This window comes from Crinia signifera, chromosome 2 (assembly GCF_055691185.1).
Source record: "Crinia signifera chromosome 2, ASM5569118v1, whole genome shotgun sequence".
In the NCBI taxonomy this organism is placed as follows: Eukaryota; Metazoa; Chordata; class Amphibia; order Anura; family Myobatrachidae; genus Crinia; species Crinia signifera.
In genome coordinates, this window is record NC_139218.1 from 356500514 (window position 1) to 356524668 (window position 24155).

Sequence of the window (24155 nt, forward strand, 5' to 3'; positions counted from 1 at the left end):
TCAGTAAGATCCTAAATAGCGCAGATAGTAACTTTAGGGTCATTCAGGAAACATAAAGGGATTTGTCTAAGGCACCGTAGTTCACTTATTGTAGAACAAGGGAGAATAGAGAAGTCCGTTGTGAATGGGAACTCAACTGTTTTGTTTGTGCAGAATTTTTTATGGATTTTCTTTTTTATACTACATTGAATCAAGGAAAAAATAAAATTTGGACTGTGATAAAACAAGAAAGATTTTATTTTACATTTAATAAAATGGTGAACTTACAAATTCAATTGCCAAATGTTGTTAAACTATTTAATGACTGGAGACATTTTATTGGCACAAATCATGATAAAAGCATAGACAGATGCACAAGTTTGAATTTTTCTGGCAAATAAATGACTGAAAAATAAAATACATTTGCGTGTTGATGGATTGAGTTGCCTACAAATATATAAAGGAAAAACACATGGTAGAAAAATAAGAAAAACTTCCAGAAACATACCTGATTAGTGTATCATCATCTACTATGATCAGCCAATGTGTGTGTGAAATTTTAGACTTTAAAAATCGTTCCAGAATAGCAAATGTTTTTCCACAGTGTCCTAAAAATTAAAAAAAAATAAATTTAAATGCCAACAACCTTTCAAACATTAAATTGCTCTAGATATTGTTTTGTAATTCATTAATTTTCAGCACCCGAAGGCATACAAATACATAAATGCTTTATTAACTGAGAAGTCCAATATATTGATTATTTTTCTTTTGTCTCCCTTTGTGCAGAATATTGTCAAGAGACCTAGCCAACTGCCAAGCCGTCTCGATGACTGCTTAATCTGTTATTTTAATTAAGGTAAATCTCATTAATCACAACCATTAGTCAAAGTGGATTACTATTACGCATATTAAATTACTGAAATGTGTAAACTTGTTAAAACTTGGCAACTAATCAGCAATTGCCTTGTATTGGTTTCCCTCACATCTGCTGACAATAAAGGTTTGTTTTTTTGTTGTTGCAGAGTTATAAAAATGTAACAACTAACTTTTTTAGGCAAAAAAAAAGCATCAAAAACTACTGGAAGTAACCAGTGGGAATATATGATTGTATTATTTTCGATCTTACCATTGTGTTGTGTTTAAGAAAATGTGTTATGTTATGATGAAATTCCATTGCTATTTTTGATTTATCTTGGTGTTCTGGGAAAAATTTGAATCATTTAGTTTATATGATTTCATTGGCATGGCTGATTGAAGATGCCATCAGGTTTACAAAATATTGAGGCACTATAAACATATGAATCAGTTACCAAGGTTTATTCATAATAGACAGGTAGACAGTAATATTTAGACACCAGCCAAGCAAGCTGGATTTCTTTGAGTATAAAATTAAAAATGTTATACACATTTTGCAAAAAACATTTCTATCATCAGAAATCAGATTTAGTGTTCCTCCATGATTTATTACATATAAATCCTCTTTCATTTGAAAGCTAAATGTTACAACGCATTTCTTTAAACACACTTGTCAACCTTGTTTAATGCAACCTGATCAGGAATGTATTAAATACAGATGTAACGGGTCTCATCTTTGCAGGGGATGGCGATGGCGTCGCCATCGCCATCCCCTGCCCCGCCGCCATCTGTATGCCGGAAGGGGACGCGCGCGCACGAGGTGCGCGCGCGTCCCCTTCCGACGGTGCTGCCCTCGGTCGCCCGGTGCCCACACCGGGCGCTCGCACCCCCCACAGCCTCCTCGGGTCCCCTGCCCCTCGAGCGGGAGGTGGACAGTAATGCATCCGCCTCGCCGCCCGGATACTGAGACGCGTGTGCGTGGGGGACGCACGCGCGTCTCAGTCAGATAGCGGTGCCATGCTGCTGGCGGATCGCCAGCAAAGACGAGACCCGGTACATCTGTATGGTAGACCAGGCATTCCCAACCACGGTCCTCAAGGCACACAAACAGTGCAGGTTTTAGTGATATCCAGGCTTCAGCACAGATGGTTTAATCAGAATCCCTCAGATACTAATTCAGTCACCTGTGCTCAAGCCTGGATATCTACAAAACCTGCACTGTTGGTGTGCCTTGAGGACCGTGGTTGGGAATGCCTGTGGTAGACACATAAAAACTGTATGATAATTCATTCATTCAATAGATTGCGGATATTACATATTTATGACAAAGCCGCCTACTGAAAGTGGAGAAACTGATCAAGAAGTTTTCTAACAACCCAACAAGGATGCGGGACCATTTGTCTACAAGAAGATAGACAGCCATTAGGTCGACACCATTAATTCGACAACTCAATAGGTCGACATCCCATTAGGTCGACATGCCATTAGGTTGACATGTTTATTAGGTCGACATGTTTATTAGGTCGACATTGCCATTAGGTCGACAGTGTCTAGGTCGACAGTCAAAAGGTTGACAGTCAAAAGGTCGACATAGTTTTTTTCATTGTTTTTTTTTTACCCGAATGTCGACACAGTCGACATGGACACAGTTTGAAGTGAACCGCAGCCCCTCGCATCACTCGCAATGCTTCAGGCAAGGTGCCTCACTGCGCTCGGCACACTATTATAATCTAACTCCACGCCGTAGTGGATGGTAGGGCATGAAATAACGCCTGTCGGCACATATCGGCTCAAAAAACAGTAAAAAAACCATGTTGACCTTTTGACTGTCGACCTAGACACTGTCGACCTAATGGCATGTCGACCTAATGAACATGTCGACCTATTGAGTTGTCGAACTAATGGTGTCGACCTAATGGCTGTCTATCTTCTTGTTGTAGACAAATAGTCCGGATACCACGAACAATCACATACTGTATTTGTACTACACTTTGCCCCTAATTATGCAGTTCTGATGATTGGGAAAACTTTTGGACATTACTTGTGGTTGTGCTGCTATTTAGGACTACCCTGATCAGCTGCATTATTGGATGCAACCAGCAGCCAGGAGGTTGAGCAAATCCCTATTCTAAACTGCTATCTCAGAGGGACATGCATATTGTTATTTAAGCCACATATACTGGATTTAAATGATGTATTTCAATGCAAAGGCCATATGAACAGGAATGAAAAAATTTCATGATGAATCTAAAACTAAATAATATTATTTATGAACTAACAGCATGATGGTCCAATTAAGTTTATAATAACAAAAAACATTCAAGTACTTTCGAAAATCTTCCTTTTTCATTTGTACTGACTGTGGTTACTATAGTATGTTGACAATCAGCTGTTAGGTTATTTAGCTGTTTTTGTATTTAAGTCAAGAAGGCTGTGTGTTATGTGTTATGTTATTGATAACTATTATTAAAATACATTAATCTGACAGCCAGATGTTCTTTTTTGCTGTGTATAAAGCTTTCTTTAATAATGATATAGTCAACAACATTAAAAAAATGTAAGAACTTGTTGGGATCTCTAAACATTGTTCCAGTCACTTAAAATAAAATTGAAACATATATTGTGGACCACCGAGTAATTCACATAGAGACATTAGTACCGTATATTCGAGTAAAACCTATAAATGCACTATCAACTACTGATTTTTTTTAATGAAAAGTGCAAAACTAACGACACAAAAATGCATATGGTGTTTTAATTATGCTATTTTAAATGAATGCACTTCTGCAAATGTGAACACATTAGGATAGATTTTAAGTGGTGACATACTTAAGGAATCATATTATTGGCTTTTAGATTTATACCCCTTTTAGACAGAAAAAAAACCCCTGGGAATTACCCTGGTCCAGGAGGGTAGACCCAGGTTTTTTTCTGTCTCAAAGGGTCAACCCAGATCCAAAATGCCAGGGCTTTGAGCCAGGAATTTACCAGGGTTTTCCCAGATCTTAATTCCAAGAACCTGGGTCGCTGGCTGTCTGAAAAGGTGCAACCGGGTTTTTGGGATTAACCCCTTCAGTGGTGTGTTTTCCTGGGGCAGGAGTACCTAAATAGGACAGGTTTTTCCTGTCCCAGAAAAACCGTCCACTGTTGGGGTAGATGAGTCCCAGTGCTCCCCCTCCCCTCCTGTGACCCCCCCCCCCCCCCAAGCCCCTCCGCTCCAGCAGTCTTCAGCAGAGCTCCCGCTGCTGATCATAGCAGCACACTGACCGGCAGCAGGTGGCAGGCTCGGGGCGGCTCAGGAGGACGCGGGCGCCCGAAAACCTGAGCAATCCAGAGTCCCCCGAGCCGTGCCGAACATCCCCAAACCTGCCGCCGTCTCTCCCGAAGTAATGGCGAGGGCAGGGGAGCTCCGGCGTACGAACGCCGGAGAGAAGGTGAGCACAACAGTGGAGGTGGGGAGGGAGCAGCCTAGTAGGGGTCGCTGGCTGCAGGCACCACTGGCACACACCTGTAGATTTGTGGCACGGCCGGAAATTTTCAGGGACTGCCCGCTGCGGCACTGCAGCCTGGCCCGGAAAATTTCCGGGACTGCCACTGAAAGGGTTAATACACAGAGAAAGACACTGATTAGCTCTCCAAGCAGGGTGCTGGCTGATTGGCTGTGAAGTTTGGCCCCTCTGATTGGATGGGAGGGCGTGGCACTGGTACTGGCTAGACAATGCTCATTGAGAAGATGCCCATCTAACTCTAATCTGTATTTGATTATTCTTACAGGGAAAGTGATTTTATTGCAGCCCTCTGCTGAAGGCAGTGCAAGTGTATGATTGTGCAATAGTGTGCTTTAGGCAGGGACTTGCCTAAAGAAATTTTCTGAGCATTTCACACTGAAAAAAGAAGAATCTTCACAGCTCTCATGAAATGTACTGTAGTCTTGATTTCATAAATGCTGCCAAGACCACAAATTAGGGATCAGCAGTATAGCAACCCCCAAATTGCACATGTAGTGTCTCCCTATCAGAGCCAGTAAAGTGTAGATCCCATGGCTGCTGCAAATCCCTCCTCCTTTTATTATGACATAGAGTACAGATGGAGCCCCTCTCTTCTTTGCTCGGCTCTCACCAGACCATCCCTACTGGCGAGAGCCGGCGGAGAGGGACTCCATCAGACTGGGATGCTCACGCGCGTCTCTTGTCTCCGCTTCAGGGAGATGGGCAGGGTTAGGGGGGTTTGGGGCGGCGATGGTGGACGGCAGCAGGGAACTCCGTCGCCATGGGACGAGCGAGCGCCCCCTGCACGTGCGCCCCCTGTCGACGGCTGACAGGGTGGCTGCAAAAATGGAGCTCGCTCCATCTGTATATTGCAAGGATAATCAGACTTTTGTGTGAAAGGGGTCAACACAGGAAATTAAATGTGCTGTGTGAAAGGGGGTCAGAGATTTCAGCCGAGTCCTACCCAGGTTTTTGTAATTTGTCTGTCCGAAAGTGGTATTAGTAACTACTGATGTTTCATTATACACCTATCTCTTTGTCTGAAAATGCATATGGATCGTAAATTCATTGTGGCCAGAGGTTGGCTGATTGGAAACCGGTGTTTTGGGGTGTTGACCAGCTGTTTTCTGGGAGTGTTTGAAAAAACGTAGGCATGCCCAGGTGTTTTAAGAAGGAATCTGTGATGATAGCATATGCCTCGATCATCCTGTCTCGTCACAGATTTGTTGGAGGGTCAGACTTACTCAATTTGCACAGAATGGTAAATCATTTGATTGTTCGTGAATTGTGTATGAATTTGAGAGTGAATAGCGAATTGTGATCAATTTGCAATTTACTCACAAATATACAGGGGCAGGTTTTCCTTCTGTCTGGGTGGAGGTTATCCACTCACAGTCTTCTGCAACTTTGCAGATCATCAATCTGGTCGGAATCAGATCCTTAGTATGCAAATAGTGTACTCGGTGCCATGCAGGCCATAGTTAAGATGGATGCCAGGGTGACCATGGACGAAATAGAGCAGTGGTTGCCAACCCTGGTCCTCAAGTACCCCCAACAGTGCATGGTTTGCAGGTCTCCACACAGAATCACAAGTGCTAAAATTAGCTCCACCTGTGGATCTATTGAAATGTGCCTGAATAATGAGTGCACCTGCCGGGTGACCTGGAAAACGTGCACTGTTGGGGGTACTTGAGGACCAAGGTTGGGAACCACTGAAATAGAGGAAGAATTTAATAGACAGCAGGATGAGGCTTGGGTGACTTGGTGCAGTAACATGTTGGCCAGGTTTGATGGCAGTCGCACAAACCCTGTATGGGAGATCATCAGTGTTGAAGATTCCTGGATCTACAGTTTCAACCCTGAGAACAAACACTTGTCCCAGTAGACCCCAGCTGGAGTTGTACTACCACAGAAGTTTAGACATAAGCACAGTGTGGCCAAGCAGATAGCTATTTTTGAGCAAAGACTGGTCTACCTTACCACCCGTGCAGAAGCCCTTCTCCATCACAACGCTGTACCTGCCCACAAGCGATAGATTTTATTGGCTTATGAATGCATCCAAGAGCTGGGTCATCTGCCATACAGTCCAGACCTGGCACCATGCGACTCCTTTGTGTTCCCGCAAATCAAGTACAAGATCTTTAGGATTTGTTTTGAGCCACTGGAAGAACAGCGGAGACCTTTAGCCACTATGTAGAAGACATATGTACCCGTTTCAGACTGGTCCAACTGCGGCACCAAACGGTTTGAGTGCATGCAAGTTTGCAAAGACCGCTCTGGCGAATGTAATCTTTGCTTTGTTTGTAAATTTTATATGTTTTGTGCTTCTGGAAAATTATGCATATCTCTCTGAGTTCAGATTGGAACAGGACACCTCTTTTATTTAAGGTGCTTCATCAAGGGCATGTTCCTGACTCTGCAAAAATGTCCATTGTGCAAATCTCCTGGTGATTAGTGCAGCACTGCTGCTGCCGATGTGGACTCCAGAGAGGTATGTATTGAAAATACAGTATGTGGGCTCTCCTGCACCCATTATAGACATGCAACTGTGCTTCGTCATTTACAGGTCCCTTCCCTTAACACTTAATTCCCTTATGTCACTGCTCCCCCCCCCTTTTTTTAAATAAAATATTAACTTGTATTATAAGCTCATTTTGGTAATGACTTTTAAGCAATGTTCAGTATTCAACGTTCTTTTAATATTCAAGACAAATTCATTCTGATCTATTGTACATCAATGTAACAATTACTGTAGTATTGAAAAAAACTGCACACATGCAAAACTAACGTACTGTAATATCATTGATTGCATAACAAAAAGAAATGCCATAACCCAAAACATAAATGTGGGCTGGCACGGCAGGGCAATTCATGTTACACCACAAGTACAGGCAGAAAGTACATTTTGTTTTGCCAGGAAGACATATTAAATTAATATAGAAGGTTGCGACCAGATGCAGAGCATGTTTTCTGGTGTAAGAGAAAGGTGTTTGGAACAGTGTTCTAGTGCTAGATTCTCTAGACCTCTGCAGCTTGCTCATTCATTGTATATCTATGGCGGGTGTGGTATTTTAGAATGACAGTAACCATGTTGACATTTGTCTTATCTAGATAGATATCAATGTCTAAATGGCTGATATGTCATGATAGAATGACATCCATGTCTCTGGCGGTCAATCGGTCACTTCTCTTCCCGACAGTTGCGGTGGCTACAGCGTGGGTTCTAGGACTTGGCGGTCATGTGATCATCAGCTCTGGCAAACATCTCTGATGGAGCAATGGTTTTGGTGAGCCTTTAAGCCACACCTAATCCCTACCCCTCCCCTGTGTGCCCCCCCCCCCACACTTCTGGCATTATCTAATCCAAACCTGATGGCATTCTGAGAATGTTGAAATTTATCAGGAAATATTAGAAATTTACATTATGAAACATGTTGATATACTGAGAATGTTGACATTCTCCCTGTCAGCATGTTAAATCACGTTCACATTCTAGTGTCAACACAATATATGTTGACATATTAACTTTTGACAATGAGGCTGGATCCCAGCTTTGGCAAACAGCAGGCTAACAATTGCAGGTAATCCCTGGGTATGTTCCCTTATAAACGTACCACAGTACTTACAGAATCTTCGTAACACCGCCCATGGCCCAGCCACTTGGAATATTAGATGCAAGCATGATTAGGAAGACTAAAACTGTAAACATTCATTTTTTGTGCAAAAGGATACTGTAGGTTGAATGCAAGTTGGTTTTGCCGACATAGCTTGCAGGTTTATACAGTGCTCCACTGTGATAATGGGGCATAGGTGAGGTTCCTCAATGGCATGTTGACGGAATAGCGGGCTGTGCAAAGTTTTGCATATGACTTGTTTCAGCAAGGATAGGGCTGGTGCAAATGCACAGTGTTAACGAGCACGGCTATGAAACCAATCAAGCAAATAGGGGTGGTCAAACCGCTGTAACTTACCACGCATGCAGTGAGCCCAATCTATGCAATAGATAAAGTATTTGGCAATGCTCAGTTATATGTTGCATGTATGTGGTATGTACAGTACATGTTTATGCCATATTAAAATATCCCCATTATAAGAACTACCATTAACAGGTAATGGAAAGATACTGAAAATGGAATTGAAACTGGATAACAGACAGAAAAAAAAGTTTGATCAATATCTAAAGTGAAATACAACGTAGCTGTGTACCAGTAACTATAATTCACTTAGGAAGAAAAATGAATTGCATTATAATGGCATTCTACAATTGTGATGTACTCCAGGCAGAATTAATATCACATTACAGTGTGATAGCTTAATGCATTCAAATCGATAGAACTATGAACAAAATGTAATTGAATAACATAAGTCCTAGTAAGCAACTGTGTCAGGAAGACTCTGGCTCAGATCATTTATGGTAGTAGAAGAAGCAGAAATGCCACTGCTTGGTATTTTATTGGTATATAGTAGGATTCTATGAAGCTAATAAATACGTTTCAAGATGTTATGTAGTCAAAAGTAAAATTAGCATGGTAAGCATCCAAATAGTTTGCGTAGCTTTATTGGTATAATGCGTCTCCTGGGCTAGTGGCTGTTATAGTTGGTGAAGAAAGTTTTAAATGATATTTAAAGGTTAAGGTTAAGCACTTGGGGGAGGGTTAGGCTGCCAGAGGAAGCGGTTAAGCACTAGAGAAAGGGCTACTGTAGGTTTAAAGTTAAAATAAAAATCATGGAAAAAAAGTCAACCTCTGTTGACCATATAACTGTCAACCTTTGACCTGGTTGACACAGTTGACCGTCTGGCTATTGACTTTCTATATACAGTCGGTCGATTTTTTAATCCACTCTCAGATTCAGCAGCAGCAGACAGCAAACAAACAAATCATGGGAAGAGCATACACAATTTAACAAAAAGACGTAACAAAAAAATAAACATAAATCAGTCAGAATAAATGAATCACATTGTTCTATGAACATGTGTTGACCTAAAGTATAATCAAGTCAAACAAATTACTTTAAGATACCAATTTGTCTCTGTAGCAACAGCAGGGTGTTTCAAATGTAAAAAAAAGAATTGTACTAAATATTTTAATAATGCATACTGATGGGTTTCACATTGTAAACGTCATAATACTGTGGTTAGAATTAGAAAGTGAAAAAAGTTAGAAAGTGTGAAAAAAATAAAAGTAACTAGGAGATCACCGCATGAGTCCCGGGTGGGAGGATCGCATGCGATACATTGTATGCGGCCCTTCTGCATAAGATACATCACATGCGATCCCAGCCAAGCCCTTATGATTTTGCTGCGATGCACACGGGACCGCGCATCACAATGGACCTGCTGTGAAATACATGCATTGGACGCATGGATGCTTTTTACACAATTGATCCCCGCAATTACATAAAGAGTGGCCAAATTTTAGGTGTTGTATAGCGCCGAATGTATGAGCACGTTAAGTATTGGATGTTATGTTAAGGCTGTCAATGGCGATTAAATATGACCAAAGAAACAATAAGTGAAAAGCGCAGGTTACGTATTATGTCCGTAACCAGCGTACCCTTTATACCTAGCTACGTGCGAACAAAGCGTTAGCGCAGCGCAGCGTAGCGTACCTTTTATTGTGTATTGTACACCAAAGAACCAGTACTATATTAAAAGATCCTTTCGCAGTAATCAGACTCTAATCTGCGGATATACCTTTAAGGACAGAGTCCGTAATATACCTTATCGCTATGCGAATAAACAGACACAACCACGGTATAGAAGTAAGGAGATAGGAACTCCGTAAAAAGATGTATTTAAGTCCCTAACGGACAACAGGGGGTTACAGGAATAGAAAATACAGATACAACAAATGATACAAAGTCTAACAATGGGTATAATAAACAGGCTCTACTAGGGGAAGAAAATACAGATACAGGATACAATCAGCCAACAATACAATAAGAATAAATACCGTGAATGCAACCGTTTACCGTCTCCTCATCAAATATGCGCAGCGCAGTCCGGTCAGAGCTCGCTATCGTTCAGGGTTGAACTATAGCCCGGTCGTAGGTCAGGGAAAGGAAGATGTGCCGAAGTGACCAAGGCCGCCCTGGGTCACCTATCTTATAGGGTCAGAAGGGGGAGGTCAAAGGCCATTCCTATTGGTCGGGGGTCGTATGTCAGGTTCTCTGTGATTGGGGGGTAACATGATGCACCTGGTTTGAATGGGTGCAGGGGAGTGAACTTTTGGAGTTCTTTGTTTGTTGGTTTCGTCGTCAGGGGTTGTAAAAGCAGTAGAAACCAGTTACATCTGGATTCCTTTGTTATACCTTTTTCAACAGAAACTGTCCTGGGAATATGGAATATGTCCATAACTATCGGGCCGTGTATATTGCGAAATATTCGCAATGAACGGAATACTGCGCATAAGATACGGAACGGAACGGTACTAAACACTATACAGACAGATGTATGCAATGCTAACTAAGCTATGTGTGGCGTTCTAAACCTTTAACTATATTTTATTTAGTGTCAGTATGTTCTTATGAATTTATGTGTAATAGTATGGCTACGCTTCTGGTCCACTTTGTCACACAGACTCGGGTATGGAAACTTTATTAGCGCAACTCTGCGAACCAAAATGGCGGCCATACTATCCTAAAATGGCGTGTATGCAACTCGACTTTCACAGTCCACCCTTTAACAGTAAATATAAAACTGTTACAATACAAAACATTTTAAACAACAATACAGAAATTCATAATCCTAACAGAGAAATTAGGATCCGTGAATTGAACATATAAGGGGAGTAAACCATCTTCTCTTGGCCGATCCGGGATCATGGATAAACGATGGGCCGCATTTATCGAACAATCTACTCAGGGTCACGAAGGATAATATACAATTTTTGGGATAAAAATTAAAACAGGGGTGGTTACAACATATACACGTTCACAAATATGGTTTCTTTAAAGGGAGGTGGTTTCGATTCTAGGGTCATATACCAAACCCTGGTCTTCCTCTGCATCTCTCGTTCTTACACTCATGATTTCTGTACGTTTTGTCTTTCCCCGGGTCACCACCTTTAAACATTTGAACAATAGCACAAAGACTATGATGGCTCCACCGATACAGAGAAGGAGTTTTCCTATGCTAGCTATGATCCCTTGCGCCCATTCTCCTAAACCAGAGAACCAGTGCATGGGATTCAACCAGGAGGTCCATTCACTAACTTTGCTACCTATTTCTGCCAGGCTAATATTGTGTTCCCTTCTAAATTCCCATTTGAGCTGAAGAATCTCATCCATCCGATGATCAATGATTTCTTCTGGGTCTTCAGTATTGTTGGTGATATATGTACAACACTTCACCCCAAACTGTGTAGAGAGGGTGACACAATATCCTCCTGTCATAGCTGTCAGATAGTTCAACACCATCCGATGTTGGACTAGCTCTCTTTTATACGCTTGTAACTCCTTCCCAGTGTATCTAAAAGTGTCATCATAAATCTCAGTGATGTTATCTACCAAGCTGGCTAATGCTTGTATATATTTAAAATTTATGACTCCTCTGGCGGTATGGGTGATATCTAATGCGATGAGGAGTTGGATACCGAACGACTCGTGTATCATTTCAGAAGCTAGGGGTTCTTTCTTATTTGTTAAATCCCTTTTGTGGATTTGATCATAGTGGGTATGAGTGTAAGGAGGAGGTATACCTCTGTGTATGCTCACCATCTCATCATGTGTGAGGGTCATCACTTCAGGTAACACTCTTCCTAGATAACAAATTCCAACGTAGTTCATGGAGAGCCATTTGTACGCCCTTCTACCACAAATATAATAAACGTCGTCAGGGAGGAAATAAGGGACAGAGTATTTCATAATTTTATCACACATTATCCATAAGAACATTCCTGTCCCCTGCTCCCTGACTTGTTCCTCACAGGTTTCCGGTTGTAGGGTCATATTACAGTAGCCGGCTGATACTCTGCCGGCCATCATTTTACTTTTCTTCACTGTGTAGACATATTTATAATGTCTCCCACTGGTGCGGATCTTTAACAGTAATTCTTAATCAATAGGCTCTCCATCTGGACGCTGGGAGTAAGTTATTGTCTGGTTGTGCCATGTCACTTCCCAAGTACCAATCGTTCTGGAACTCGAGAAGTTCATACATACCAGGGACTTATCCACTTGGTATGGGTGTAATCTAAGACTAGGGGACCTGGTATACAGGTATCTCTTATCCAGTGGCCTCCCTTTATTTAATACGCTTATCTCTGAAATATTAAGCGGGTATGGGACTAGGCCTACACTACTCCTTTTATGTAGCACTTGCGAACACACCCAGCATTCTGTTTGGTTTAAGACCTTACCCACTAGTGAGTGGTAATCACTCAAAGGATGTCGGCCTGTAGTTGCCTTACTTGTCGACTGACATCGTTGGATGCATTCTTCTTCCATATTCGGATGACAATATCTACAGACACAGTACTCTCCAGACAATAACCCATCACATAGCCCTTGAACTACGTTTTCCTCATACCTTTTACCTTCTCCTGTTTTGGGTAAAGTATCAAGCTGATTTTGGGATTCTACTCCACCCATATCTGGGTCCATTATTACACTGTCAGGACTCCGCTCCGATCGCTCTAGAATGTGGCAGCCACCGAGTATCCTTGGATGAAGAAGAGGAAACAGAAAGAAAACAAAGAAATAGATGCATAACTGTGAACCTGTTGCTTGGAGTCCTTCCATCATCTCTACCCAGGGGACTTTTATTTGCTCTGCTCTTGGACCTTTGTTCGCTCAGGTTGCTCGACCTTGGCTGCCTTTCAGTCTTCCCGGAACAATGCTTCTAGCGACACTTCTTCTCTTTCGCTCTCTGCACACTGGAACTCCGGGTTACTGGCTTTCTTGCAGTGGGACGAATGTATCCAAGTCTCTCTCTCTGCGACTTTAATTGATGTAGTGCTGGTCAACAAAACTTGGTACGGTCCTTCCCAACGGTCTATCAAACAACCTGAGCGTAAAAAATTTCGGATCAGGGGCGTGGCCTAGCGGGGAACGGAGCCAGACGCATCCTCGCAGAGCTCCTGCTGTCTCCTCTAAATCCCGGCATTTATCACCCAGGCAGCGCGGCATTACAGTCCCCCCAGCCTCCGGGGACCCCCTGGACCACGGCGGTGTGTCCGGCGGAGCCGGGGACGGCCCAGATCCCGTTTCGCGGGTTGCGGCCTAACAACTACCCGGAGCCGCGGCCTCGATTTCCGGGCCTGCCCGGGATTCGGGCTCCAGCACCGCATCGCGCCCGTTCGCGCACTGCCGCCAGAACCCGGCAGAAAGGTGAGCGGAACCCTCCCCCAACCCCCACAGCCCGCCTGCCCTCCACACCTACCAAATAAAGCCCCAGGAGAGGCAGTGGGGAGCCCCAAGAGGCACCATCCTCCCGGCGGCGGCCATCTTTGATCCAGCCTGCACACACAGCACTGCAGGCACAGACACACAGAAAGTGTAAAAACCAGCCCAACTCTCTCCAGTGGCACCAATTGACAAACCACTGCCACTCCTGCTGCCTACTACCTCTGCCCTTTGCCCTATAGTGGATCAGTCTACTATTTGGCTCCCACATCTGCAGCCTACCCCTAAGCAGTGGCTACCCTGCCAGCTCTCTCCACTACTCCCACAGTGCCCCAACAGAGGACTCCCTGGCAGACCTCACTCAGGACGTACAGCTGTCGATTTCCACGCCACACATAATTGATCCGGTTTGAATAGACTGCTCCGCTGGCCGGGTACTATTTAAGCAGAGTGATGTGAGGATGTGAAGTCTATCCCTCTCAATGGTCCACCGGTAACCCCACCTGATGGGTCTCACACCATAACCAACCTCACCCTTCTTCTGGGCTCCTAACTTCGGCTGTATCCCTGGACCTCACTATTTCCCTCTACAACACCGCCACCTATAGGGTATCGTGCTCCGGCACCCATCTACCCAGTATTACCTGTCGGGTCACCATACACTGCAGCAATGCCGTCAAGACGAGGAAGCAAGACTCCTAAAGTACCCACCCCTCTACACTTCCCTAAAGCTTCAAATGAGGGGAGAAAAACCAATTTGTCCACTCCAGCGAACCCTGCCACCCCCACAAACCTCGCACTATCCCCGGCCTCCATACCACCGGCTGACTTGGGGATGGACATTGACCCCCAAGCCCCCCTGTCGACCCATATGATGCTAAAAATGTTCACAGCTTTCCGAACAGATATCCTCACGGGCCTAGACATGTCCATCCAGTCCCTGCGGACGGACTTGGTAGGCATCACCTCCCGCACGGAACATCTGGAAGATAAAATGGAGGAGTTTGTATCCTCCCACAATGACCTTCTCTCTTCCCATGCGGAGTTACAAACTGAAGTGTCATTCCTCCGTGAAAAGGTTGCCGACATAGAGGACAGGTCGAGGAGAAATAATCTCAAGATAAGAGGTATCCCGGATTCAGTGGCCCCACCAGAACTCAAAGACTATGTCTCCAATCTGTTTCGGAAGCTACTACCCTCAGCGTCTACACAGGACTTGATCATTGACCGAGTCCACCGTCTACCAAAACCCCGTAGCGGCTATACATCGTCATTCCCAAGAGATGTCCTTCTTCGAGTTCATTTTTTCCATATTAAGGAGGAGATCCTCAAGGCGGCCAGGAACGCAGAAGCCTCCGATATGCTAGGAGGCCTACAGATTTATCCTGACCTCTCCCAGTTTACTCTGGAAAAGAGACGCTCCTTCCGCCCAATCACCTCTGCTCTAAGAGATAACGAAATTCAATACAGATGGGGATTCCCGGTCAAGTTAATCGTCCGACATGAGTCTTCATCGTATATAATTTCATCTTTTGAGTCGGGAGTGAAACTACTTGAAGAGTGGGACATTCAGGTTCTACAACCCAAATCTACGATTCCAGCTCCAACACCGCCAACATGACTGCAAGACCTCGGTTAGGTTGTATGACACTCTTCCTCAGTATTACTTAGTATTACTCAGCATTAGTTCCCTTTCTGGTGGTTATATACCAGTTGACTGCCCTCCCGTTGGTGCGGACCTTGCCCTGTGCCAGGGACGGTAGTTACCCTTTTTGTAGAATAACTGCTTTCTCTACTGTAAACTTGCCTAAGCTTACTCTGTTTGGTTTTTGTTTGTTTGATTTTTTTTTTTTTAGGACCAGTAGAGATAGAATTATATTGTTACCGTTTTGATAGAATACCATGCTCTATGTTGATGGTCAGAGTATAGCCATTACACCCTTCTGTATGACAGCGCTAATAGCTCAGCCCAAAAAAAAAAAAAAAATTTCGGATCATAACAAAGTCTCCTGGTTTAAGATTATGACAATTCTCGGTAGGCATATCAGGTGTTAATAAATTCAGCTCCTTTTGTTGCTTCCTTAGCTGTTTGTTTAGCTTTAGGATATACTGTACAGTTAGCTCATTGTTACATTTGAGATCATCCTGTGGGTCTATCATGACGTGTGGCTGCCGACCAAACAATATCTCGAAGGGGGACAAGTTGAGCGGAGCCCTGGGAGTGGTCCTAATGCTATACAGCACAATAGGCAATGCCTCTGGCCATAACAACCCTGTTTCAGCCATAACTTTACCCAATTTGTTCTTTTTTTTTTTAATATACTCTACTATATACTTTATTAATTTTTGCATTATTAGACAAACATATTCCTTAAATTCATTTTTCAAGGATTTTAAATTATCCACATTTCATTAACATATTAAGGAAACAAATACTAACATTAATACATGTAGACATAAACACCTGTACAAGTATATATATATATGAAAAACAAAAAAAACCTCCTAACCCTATCCCACCCTCTCCCGCCCCCCCGCTTGGCCTATTTACTTCTACTAGTGTCGTGTTAATAAAGTGCATGTGCATAGTTTACTATTCTAACTCTTATTGTGTATAGTTTAACTACTATTTAGTTCTAAGGACGGATCGTGTTTTTAGTAATTAATAAATACCTTTATTTAGTGCCCCAAAGAAAAAGATAAACAGGGGAAAGAACATCTTTAAATGTTGGCTTTATGAGTTCCTAAAGTGCAAAGTGCAAGGTGCTTAGATATCAAATTTGTTGTGTATTATAGTTAATTGACTCTACCTAATTTTCGTGTCTAGGGACCGATTTACTGGTATCCTAGGTGCGGAATTATTTATAAACAGTTTAAGTTTCTAAGTTAGGGTGTTTTTGGATCCAACGATGCCAGGTTTTTTGGTGCTTATGTAGCGCATTCCTATTCATATAAACATATTTCTCGTGTTTATAAGTATAGTTTACCAATCCTTCCCACTCTATAAAACTGGGGCCGGTCTTTGCCATCCAATTTCTTGCAATAATAACTTTCGCGAGTGAGCACATGTTATTGATGTATTGCCGATCTCCGGGTTTTAGAGACCCAGCATCCATTATATTCAAGAGACAGCCCTTCTCACTAAGGACTGCTCTAGGGATTCCAGAGTCTACCAAGGTTTGGATAATTCCTACCCAGAAATCGGCAACACAACTGCATTGCCATAATAGGTGAAAGAAAGTGCCTATACCAGTACCACATTTGGGGCATGTTAGCGATGTTTGGCTTTTAAATTTAACTAGTCTTGATGTTGTCATGTATGATCTATGCAGTATATAAAACTGGACCTGTTGTACTCGAATCGCACTTGTGGATTGAGCAATAGAGGTGACTGCATGTCGCCACTCCTCCTCTTCTATTGGTCCCACGTCTTGCACCCATTTACTCCTTAAGTTCTCCATTATGTCCCCACCCTTTTCTAAATTAAGTCTTTTATATATTCTGCTAGTTAATTTCCGCTTGTCCCCAGTCCTTAATATTTTTTTTATTGGAGACTCGCATAGAACCGGGTAGGCACTTGAGAATTGAGCCTCAAGTGCTGCTTTCAGCTGCAAGTAGCGGAAGAAATATGTTCTAGGGAGACTGAATTCATCCCTCAACTCTATAAAAGTTTTAATATGGCCCGATGAATATACCTGGCCAATATTCGTAATCGAGTAGCTGTTCCAGACTTCTCGTACTTGAATTGCTGTAAGCTCTTTAAAAGTGACAGGGTCATCTATCGGATGTAACGGGTCTAGCCCAGAAGTATTGAGTATTTTACCAGCCTCCTGCCAAATTTTAATAGCTTGTTGAACCAGTGGTGGATCGTTTGAGTATATCCTGGATTGCAGAATTCTATTTTTAGGGTGTATTTGAGGGGTGGCCACGGCCACCACCGCCAATGCGATATCTGAATCTTCGTGGTCAACTATCCAGCAGCGCAGATGCGCAAGCTGCGCCGATAGATAATATGCACGGAAATCGGGTAAACCCAAACCCCCCCTCTCCTTGTCCAACATCAGTTTGTTTAGTTGTACTTTTGGACGTGCATTGTGCCAAATGAAGGATGATAATTTACTGTTCAGTTTTCTAAATAGGTTTTTGGGCAGAAACACAGGTGATTGTTGGATAATATAAAGTAGTTGGGGTAGTACCACCATCTTAATCAGGTTGATCCGTCCTGTCACGGTCAACGGGAGTCTGCCCCATGTTTTGAATTTTTTATCCAGTTTTTCAAGTATGGGGCAGAGATTCCGTTGAATAAACTCCTCCGGATCTCGGGTAATCTGAATCCCCAGATATTTAAACTTATTTATCCAGACCAGGGGGAGAGGGGGAGGGAGTTGGGCAATCGGGGTCAAACCCAGATACATTACATGCGACTTACTCCAATTTATCTTAAAGCTGGACAGTTTCCCAAAAATGGCAATCGCCTCAAGAACGTTGGGAAGAGATAACCTATAATCATGTAGATATATTAAGAGGTCGTCTGCGTATAGCGAGATTACGTCACTGGAATGGGCAATTTTTAGGCCTCTTATATCCTTATGGGTTCGCATCAGACATGCCAAGGGCTCAACCGCGAGCGCGAATAAGAGGGGAGACAAGGGACACCCTTGCCTCGTGCCCCTGAAAAGCCTTATGGCATCTGATGTCCATCCATTTAGAAAGACCCTGGCCGTAGGCTCCTCGTATAGCATTTGTACCCACTTAATATAGTCTATGCCGAATCCGAATGCTTTCAGGGTGGTCCAGAGATAGGACCATTCTATGACATCAAAAGCTTTGGTGGCGTCCAAAGACAGCACCACTGGTTGGCTATTGGATTCTAGAGGTAGCTGTAGATGGGCATATAATCTACGGAGATTGGCAGATGTTGATTTGCCGGGCATAAAGCCGGATTGATTGGCGTGTATGATTTTAAGAATATGTTTTTTAAGCCTATTTGCAAGGATCTTTGCAAGGATCTTCGCCTCGTTAGTTAAAAGGGATATGGGGCGGTACGAATCAAGATCGCTTGCCTCTTTCCCTTGTTTAAGGATAACGGTGATCTTTGCTTCAACCATAGATCGAGGGAGCTTCCCCTCCTCGAAACTACGATTTAACGTCGCATGGAACCAAGGGGCTATTTCAGCTATGTGTTTCTTGAAAACCTCTACTGGGATTCCGTCCAGGCCAGGAGCTTTATTGCCTGGTAGTTCTCTAATTGCCTGGCTCACCTCATTGATATTTATTGGTCTATCCAAATCCTGACTATCAGTGTGGGAGAGGCGGGGAAGATCGATCTCATCGAAGAACCCCTGCATCTCTTCTGGGGTAGTGCTAAGCTCGGACGTATACAGCTTTCTGAAATGGTCACAGAATAACTCCCCCATTTGTGGGGTATCATATATGAGATGTCCTGACACATCTTTAATTGGACCAATACTGGACGAGGAGGACTCAGCGCTAGCTAAGTAAGCAAGGTGGCGGCCTATTTTATCGCCTGTTTGATATGTTTTACATGAGCGCTGGTACATCATTCTCATGTTGTCGTCCTGTATTGCAGTGAGCCAGGTCTGTTGAGCCTCCTGCCAATTCTCATATGCCATTACAGATTTATTTGACAGGTATTTAAATTCTAGATCCAGGCATTTATCTTCCATAGTCTGTAAACGAGATTTACTGGCTTTCTTAATTTCCGATATTCGTTTTCTATACATTCCCCGCATATAGGCCTTAAAAGCATCCCATTCTATTGCTGCTGTTGCTGACCCCTGATTTATTTCCCAGTATTCCTCCCAGCTTGCTTTGATACTATCTTCCTGTCCCATATAATGCAGCCAGGTAGGATTAAATTTCCAGAAACCCTGGCCTCTCTCCGCCGCATCGGAGAACTCCAGGAGCATTGGTGAGTGGTCAGATATACCACGAGGTTTATATTCAACATCTCTGACGCAAGGCATAAACGATCTTGTTGCCAACATTAAATCAATCCTGGAGAAAGTCCCATACGCCGGGGAGAAGCAGGAGAACTGCAACTTATTGGGATTGCGCTCCTGCCAGATGTCAACCCACCCGATGTCCCTCAAGAAGTTAGGGAAAGCAGTGTTCACATGTGGTATGCCCGTGGGAGTGTTTTTCATTCTATCCATACGTGGATCTAGTATGTTATTAAAGTCACCCATACACAGTGAATGGGCCGTGGGGTTGGCAGTTATAAAGGTCAAAGCTTTAATCAATATCTCGTAAGAGAACGGAGGTGGTATGTATATTGCTAGAATTACTATTGGCATGTTATTTATGAGGCAGTCTAAAAAAACATACCTACCCCCTAGGTCTATTTCAACCCGATTTTTAACAAAATTTAGGGTTTTCTTTATGAGTATTGATACCCCACGGGACATTGTAGAAAAGGTGGAGTGGAATGTCCATCCAACCCAACGCTGTTTGAGTGACATAAGTTTATCTCCCATCAAATGTGTCTCCATTAAACATGCAATATCGGCCCCAAATGTGCGAATCTGGTTCATTACCAGAGATCGCTTGATCTTATTATTTAGGCCTCTGACATTCCATGATACTAGCTTAACCATTTTTTTTTTTTTTACTTTTTTCATTATTATTTTTCTTTTTTTTTTTTTTCCTGTTCCATTACTTTAAGTAGCGATGTTATCCATCTTACGGATTTCAGCATCTAAGAAACACCAGGTTCTATCAAAGCAGATTTTAAAGATTCCGCATCTGTCATACACCCCATTACCAAGCATATGTCCATCATAGTATTCACAGAGAAAATAGAGAAGGAACAGAAATGCCCCATAGGGGCAACAGAGACATAGCACCTTATTATACCATAAACCCATTAGGCCAAGCATATCTGCTCCCCAGCAGAATTCCTCCTCCCCCCTCCCTGTATACCCATTTCCCGTAGGCATACCTATACCCCCACCCTCCCTCCCCCCGGCACCACCAAACGAAAAGGAAGAAAAAAAAAAAAAAAAAAGGAAAATTTATTTACAACACTACTCACACCCGTAGGGAGGCTACTAAAAAACAAAAAAAGCCACCAAGGTGAGGGGAGCTCCCGGGCTGGGAGAGTACATTCTATTACACATTACATTATCTGGTCTAATCGACCGCCATCTGTCGTCCACCTGGGACCCGCCTATCAAGCCATTTTGCAGCTTCGTTAGGGGTACTGAAAAAAAAAGTTTCATTATCTGCTACTACACGTAGTTTAGAAGGAAACAACATTGAGTATTTAAAATTTCCTTCCCTGAGCCTTTTCTTAATCTCAGTAAACTTGGATCTGTCCTTCTGAACATCTAAGGCAAAATCGGGGAACACAGATACACTCGTCCCATTCCATGTAAGTGGTCCTTCTGTGCGAATTAGCCGGAGTATAGTGTCCCGGTCCTGGAAATTCAGGATTCTTGCAATTAATGTACGCGGGGGAGCACCTGGAGGTGGGGGCCTAAACGGCACCCTATGGGCTCTTTCCACCGAGAATTGCTCTGAAAAGGAGTTCTTGCCAAATTTCTCTGTCAGCCACTTTATTAGGAATTTAGGTGCATCTGGGCCCTCCTGTTGCTCTGGCAGCCCTACAAAACGGAGATTGTTTCTTCTAAGCCGCCCTTCGACATCCACCATTTTGGCCTTGATTTCCGACATTTGTTGTGTCATATTTTGAATTTTTTGGCCCCATTTATGGTTAGCATCTTCTAAGGCCGATATCCGCACTTCTGTTTCTGCAATTCTTTCTACTGTGTGTTTCAGCTCGGTTTTTACTGCCAGTATTTCTGTTTGCACAGTATTAATTTGCTCAGATAGGCGCTGCTAACTGCTATTTATTGCCTCCAATACTTGTTCAAGCGTAATTTCGGTTTTACTTGTAGGGCTTTTGTTTTTGGAGGGAGTAGATGAAGGGGTGGTGACAGGGGTTTGTGGTAGGTTCCCCCCTTGTGTACGAGCGTATCTCTCAAGCCGGGCTGCTGCCGCGGCATTACCCCCTTTTGGCATAGCGCTTGAACTCAGAAACAGCCTGAACGAGTTAAACAGACAGCCCGAGTGCTTGTGATATTCGACTGACCCCAGCCCTTGGAGAATTGTCCTGTACTAGGGTAATGGGTCAGAGTTTCTGCAGTCGGGTTTGGGTATGCCCGGCTATATACCAGGGTTTTATATCCGTAAGTTTTTGAACAGCCAGAGGATTACAGCAATTACCCAGTCCATATCATTCCCACAGTGAGAACTTTTGGCTTCTATTCGTCCCGAGACGTAACAGCCCAGCGGTTTTAGAAAAATTTGAATATATAATATTTTCCGCTGCGTCCTTTAGCTTACAGGAATAATACCATTTAGATTAGGGCAGGCAGAGTAATTACCTACATATAGAATATCAGCTTTACAGCTAACTACCAGAAGGCAGATGTCCAGTTTTTTCCAGGGTTAATAAGTCTTGTCAAACAGTCTACTACACACCCAGAGGATGTGGCCCCGTTTTCCTGCTTAGACAATGTCCCGTACAACACCCCACTTAATTAAAAGATAAAGGGTAATACTGCACCAGTTTCTGCTGCTGTTCCTTTAGGCTGGTCCCAGATATATGCACATATCTTCTGTTTAGAGGTCTTAGCCTGGATCACACTCTGCCTTGCAGCACACAGGTCCAGGGGTAGAGGGAACTCTCTCACCGTTCCTATTTGCCTGCTGGTGTATTTCCCCAGCTGCTCCAGGTTCGACTGCTGTCCAGGTACGTGCGGAGGGAATGAGTCCTCTTACCAGTGTCTATTACTCACAGCGTTCCCCCGAGCTTTTGCTAGCTTTTACTCGGGTGCTGCGGGGGCAAGTGGTGAGTGCTGCCCGGCTCCTATCTGGATTCCAGCCGGCGTTTGGCAGCAAGTGTTGCAGCGGCGTCTGAGTGACTCGCTGTGCTCGGGGACCCGGCTCACTTCCGTCCGGCTGGTATCCTCGGCACACACTACTTCGGGTGCTGCTGTATTCACTGCACTCGCCGTCCACGCCGCCCGGAGCCCGTGGTTATTGCTGCGGTTATATCCGGCGTGTCACATCCAGATCTGCCGTGTTGAGGCTGCTGAAGGCGGCTATAGACCAGTACTGGGTATCATCTCTCCACCTGCCCGGGAGCCCACACGCTGTTCACCTCACTCCAACACCGCCGTGGCCACGCCTCCGACACTCTCTCATTTTGCTTACCCAATTTGTTCTTAATAGTACCATTCATTCTCTCAACTTTGGCGCTCGCCTGGGGATGATATGGAGTATGAAGTTTACTATTAATCCCCAGGAGTTTACACATGATTTGGAAGACCTCTCCTGTGAAATGAGTGCCTCTGTCACTCTCAATGACCTTTGGGATACCATATCTACAGACAAACTCCTGACATATTTTCTTTGCTGTAAAGGTAGCAGTGTTGGAGGCGGCGGGGAAAGCCTCCACCCAGCTGGAAAACATGTCAACACAAACTAATACATATTTCAAATTTCTACAGGGTGGTAACTGTATGAAGTCGATTTGTATTACCTGGAAAGGGCCTTCTGTAGGAGGGATGTGGGATGGCTCTGTTGGGATGGCTTTTCCAATGTTCTTCCTCAAACAGGTGAGGCATGACATTGCCACTCTACCTGCTTGAGAAGCGAACCCTGGTGCACACCAGTAGGCCTTTACCAGCTTGCACATACCCTCCTTCCCAAGATGTGTCAGCCCATGGGCCGCCTCAGCTAGACTAGGAAGGTATGCTCTGGGGGCCACTGGTTTCCCGTGTCCATCTCTCCAAAGTCCGGTGGACTCTTGGCCACATCCCTTCGACTTCCATACTGCTCTTTCCTGTGGGGAACACAAATTCTGCATGTCTATCAGTTTGGATGTGGATACCATGTTCAGTGTACAAAGGTTTGTAGGATGGGTGAAAATATTTACAGGGCATGCGGCCCTTTTCGCTGTCTCATCAGCGCGGCTGTTACCCAGTGACACCGGGTCCTTCTCTGATGTATGAGCTTTGCACTTGATAACAGCCACTCTGTCTGGAAGCTGGATAGCTCCCAGAAGTCTCCTAATGTATGTCGCATGCGCCACTGGTGTGCCAGCCGCCGTCATGAAATTTCGGAGGCGCCATAGGGCTCCAAAATCATGCACCACTCCGAAAGCATATCTGGAGTCGGTATATATGTTAACTGATTTTCCTTTGGCCAGTTCACATGCTCTGGTCAGTGCCACCAGTTCCGCTACTTGTGCTGAGTGAGGTGGTCCCAAGGGTTCAGCTTCCACAATACCTTCTCCATCTACTACCGCGTAGCCTGTGCACAGCTCTCCCGTCTCCGTCTGTCTATGACAGCTACCATCAGTGAATAAGGTTATGTCTACCTCACTTAATGGGCTGTCGCTTATGTCAGGACGTGCTGTAAAGGTCTGATTCAGGTAGGTCATGCAATCATGTTTGTCCT

The 24155-nt window shown here is 43.9% G+C and overlaps 1 protein-coding gene across 1 annotated transcript in view; it reads right to left on the reverse strand.

Annotated features, from left to right (window-relative positions):
• The window catches only part of B3GLCT (beta 3-glucosyltransferase), a 366095-nt gene that overhangs the window by 13647 nt on the left and 328293 nt on the right, over nucleotides 1–24155 (reverse strand). The window contains exon 12 of the mRNA XM_083169834.1: nucleotides 488–587. Within this exon, the coding sequence (XP_083025960.1) occupies nucleotides 488–587 (100 nt within the window). The remainder of the gene's footprint in view (nucleotides 1–487; nucleotides 588–24155) is intronic.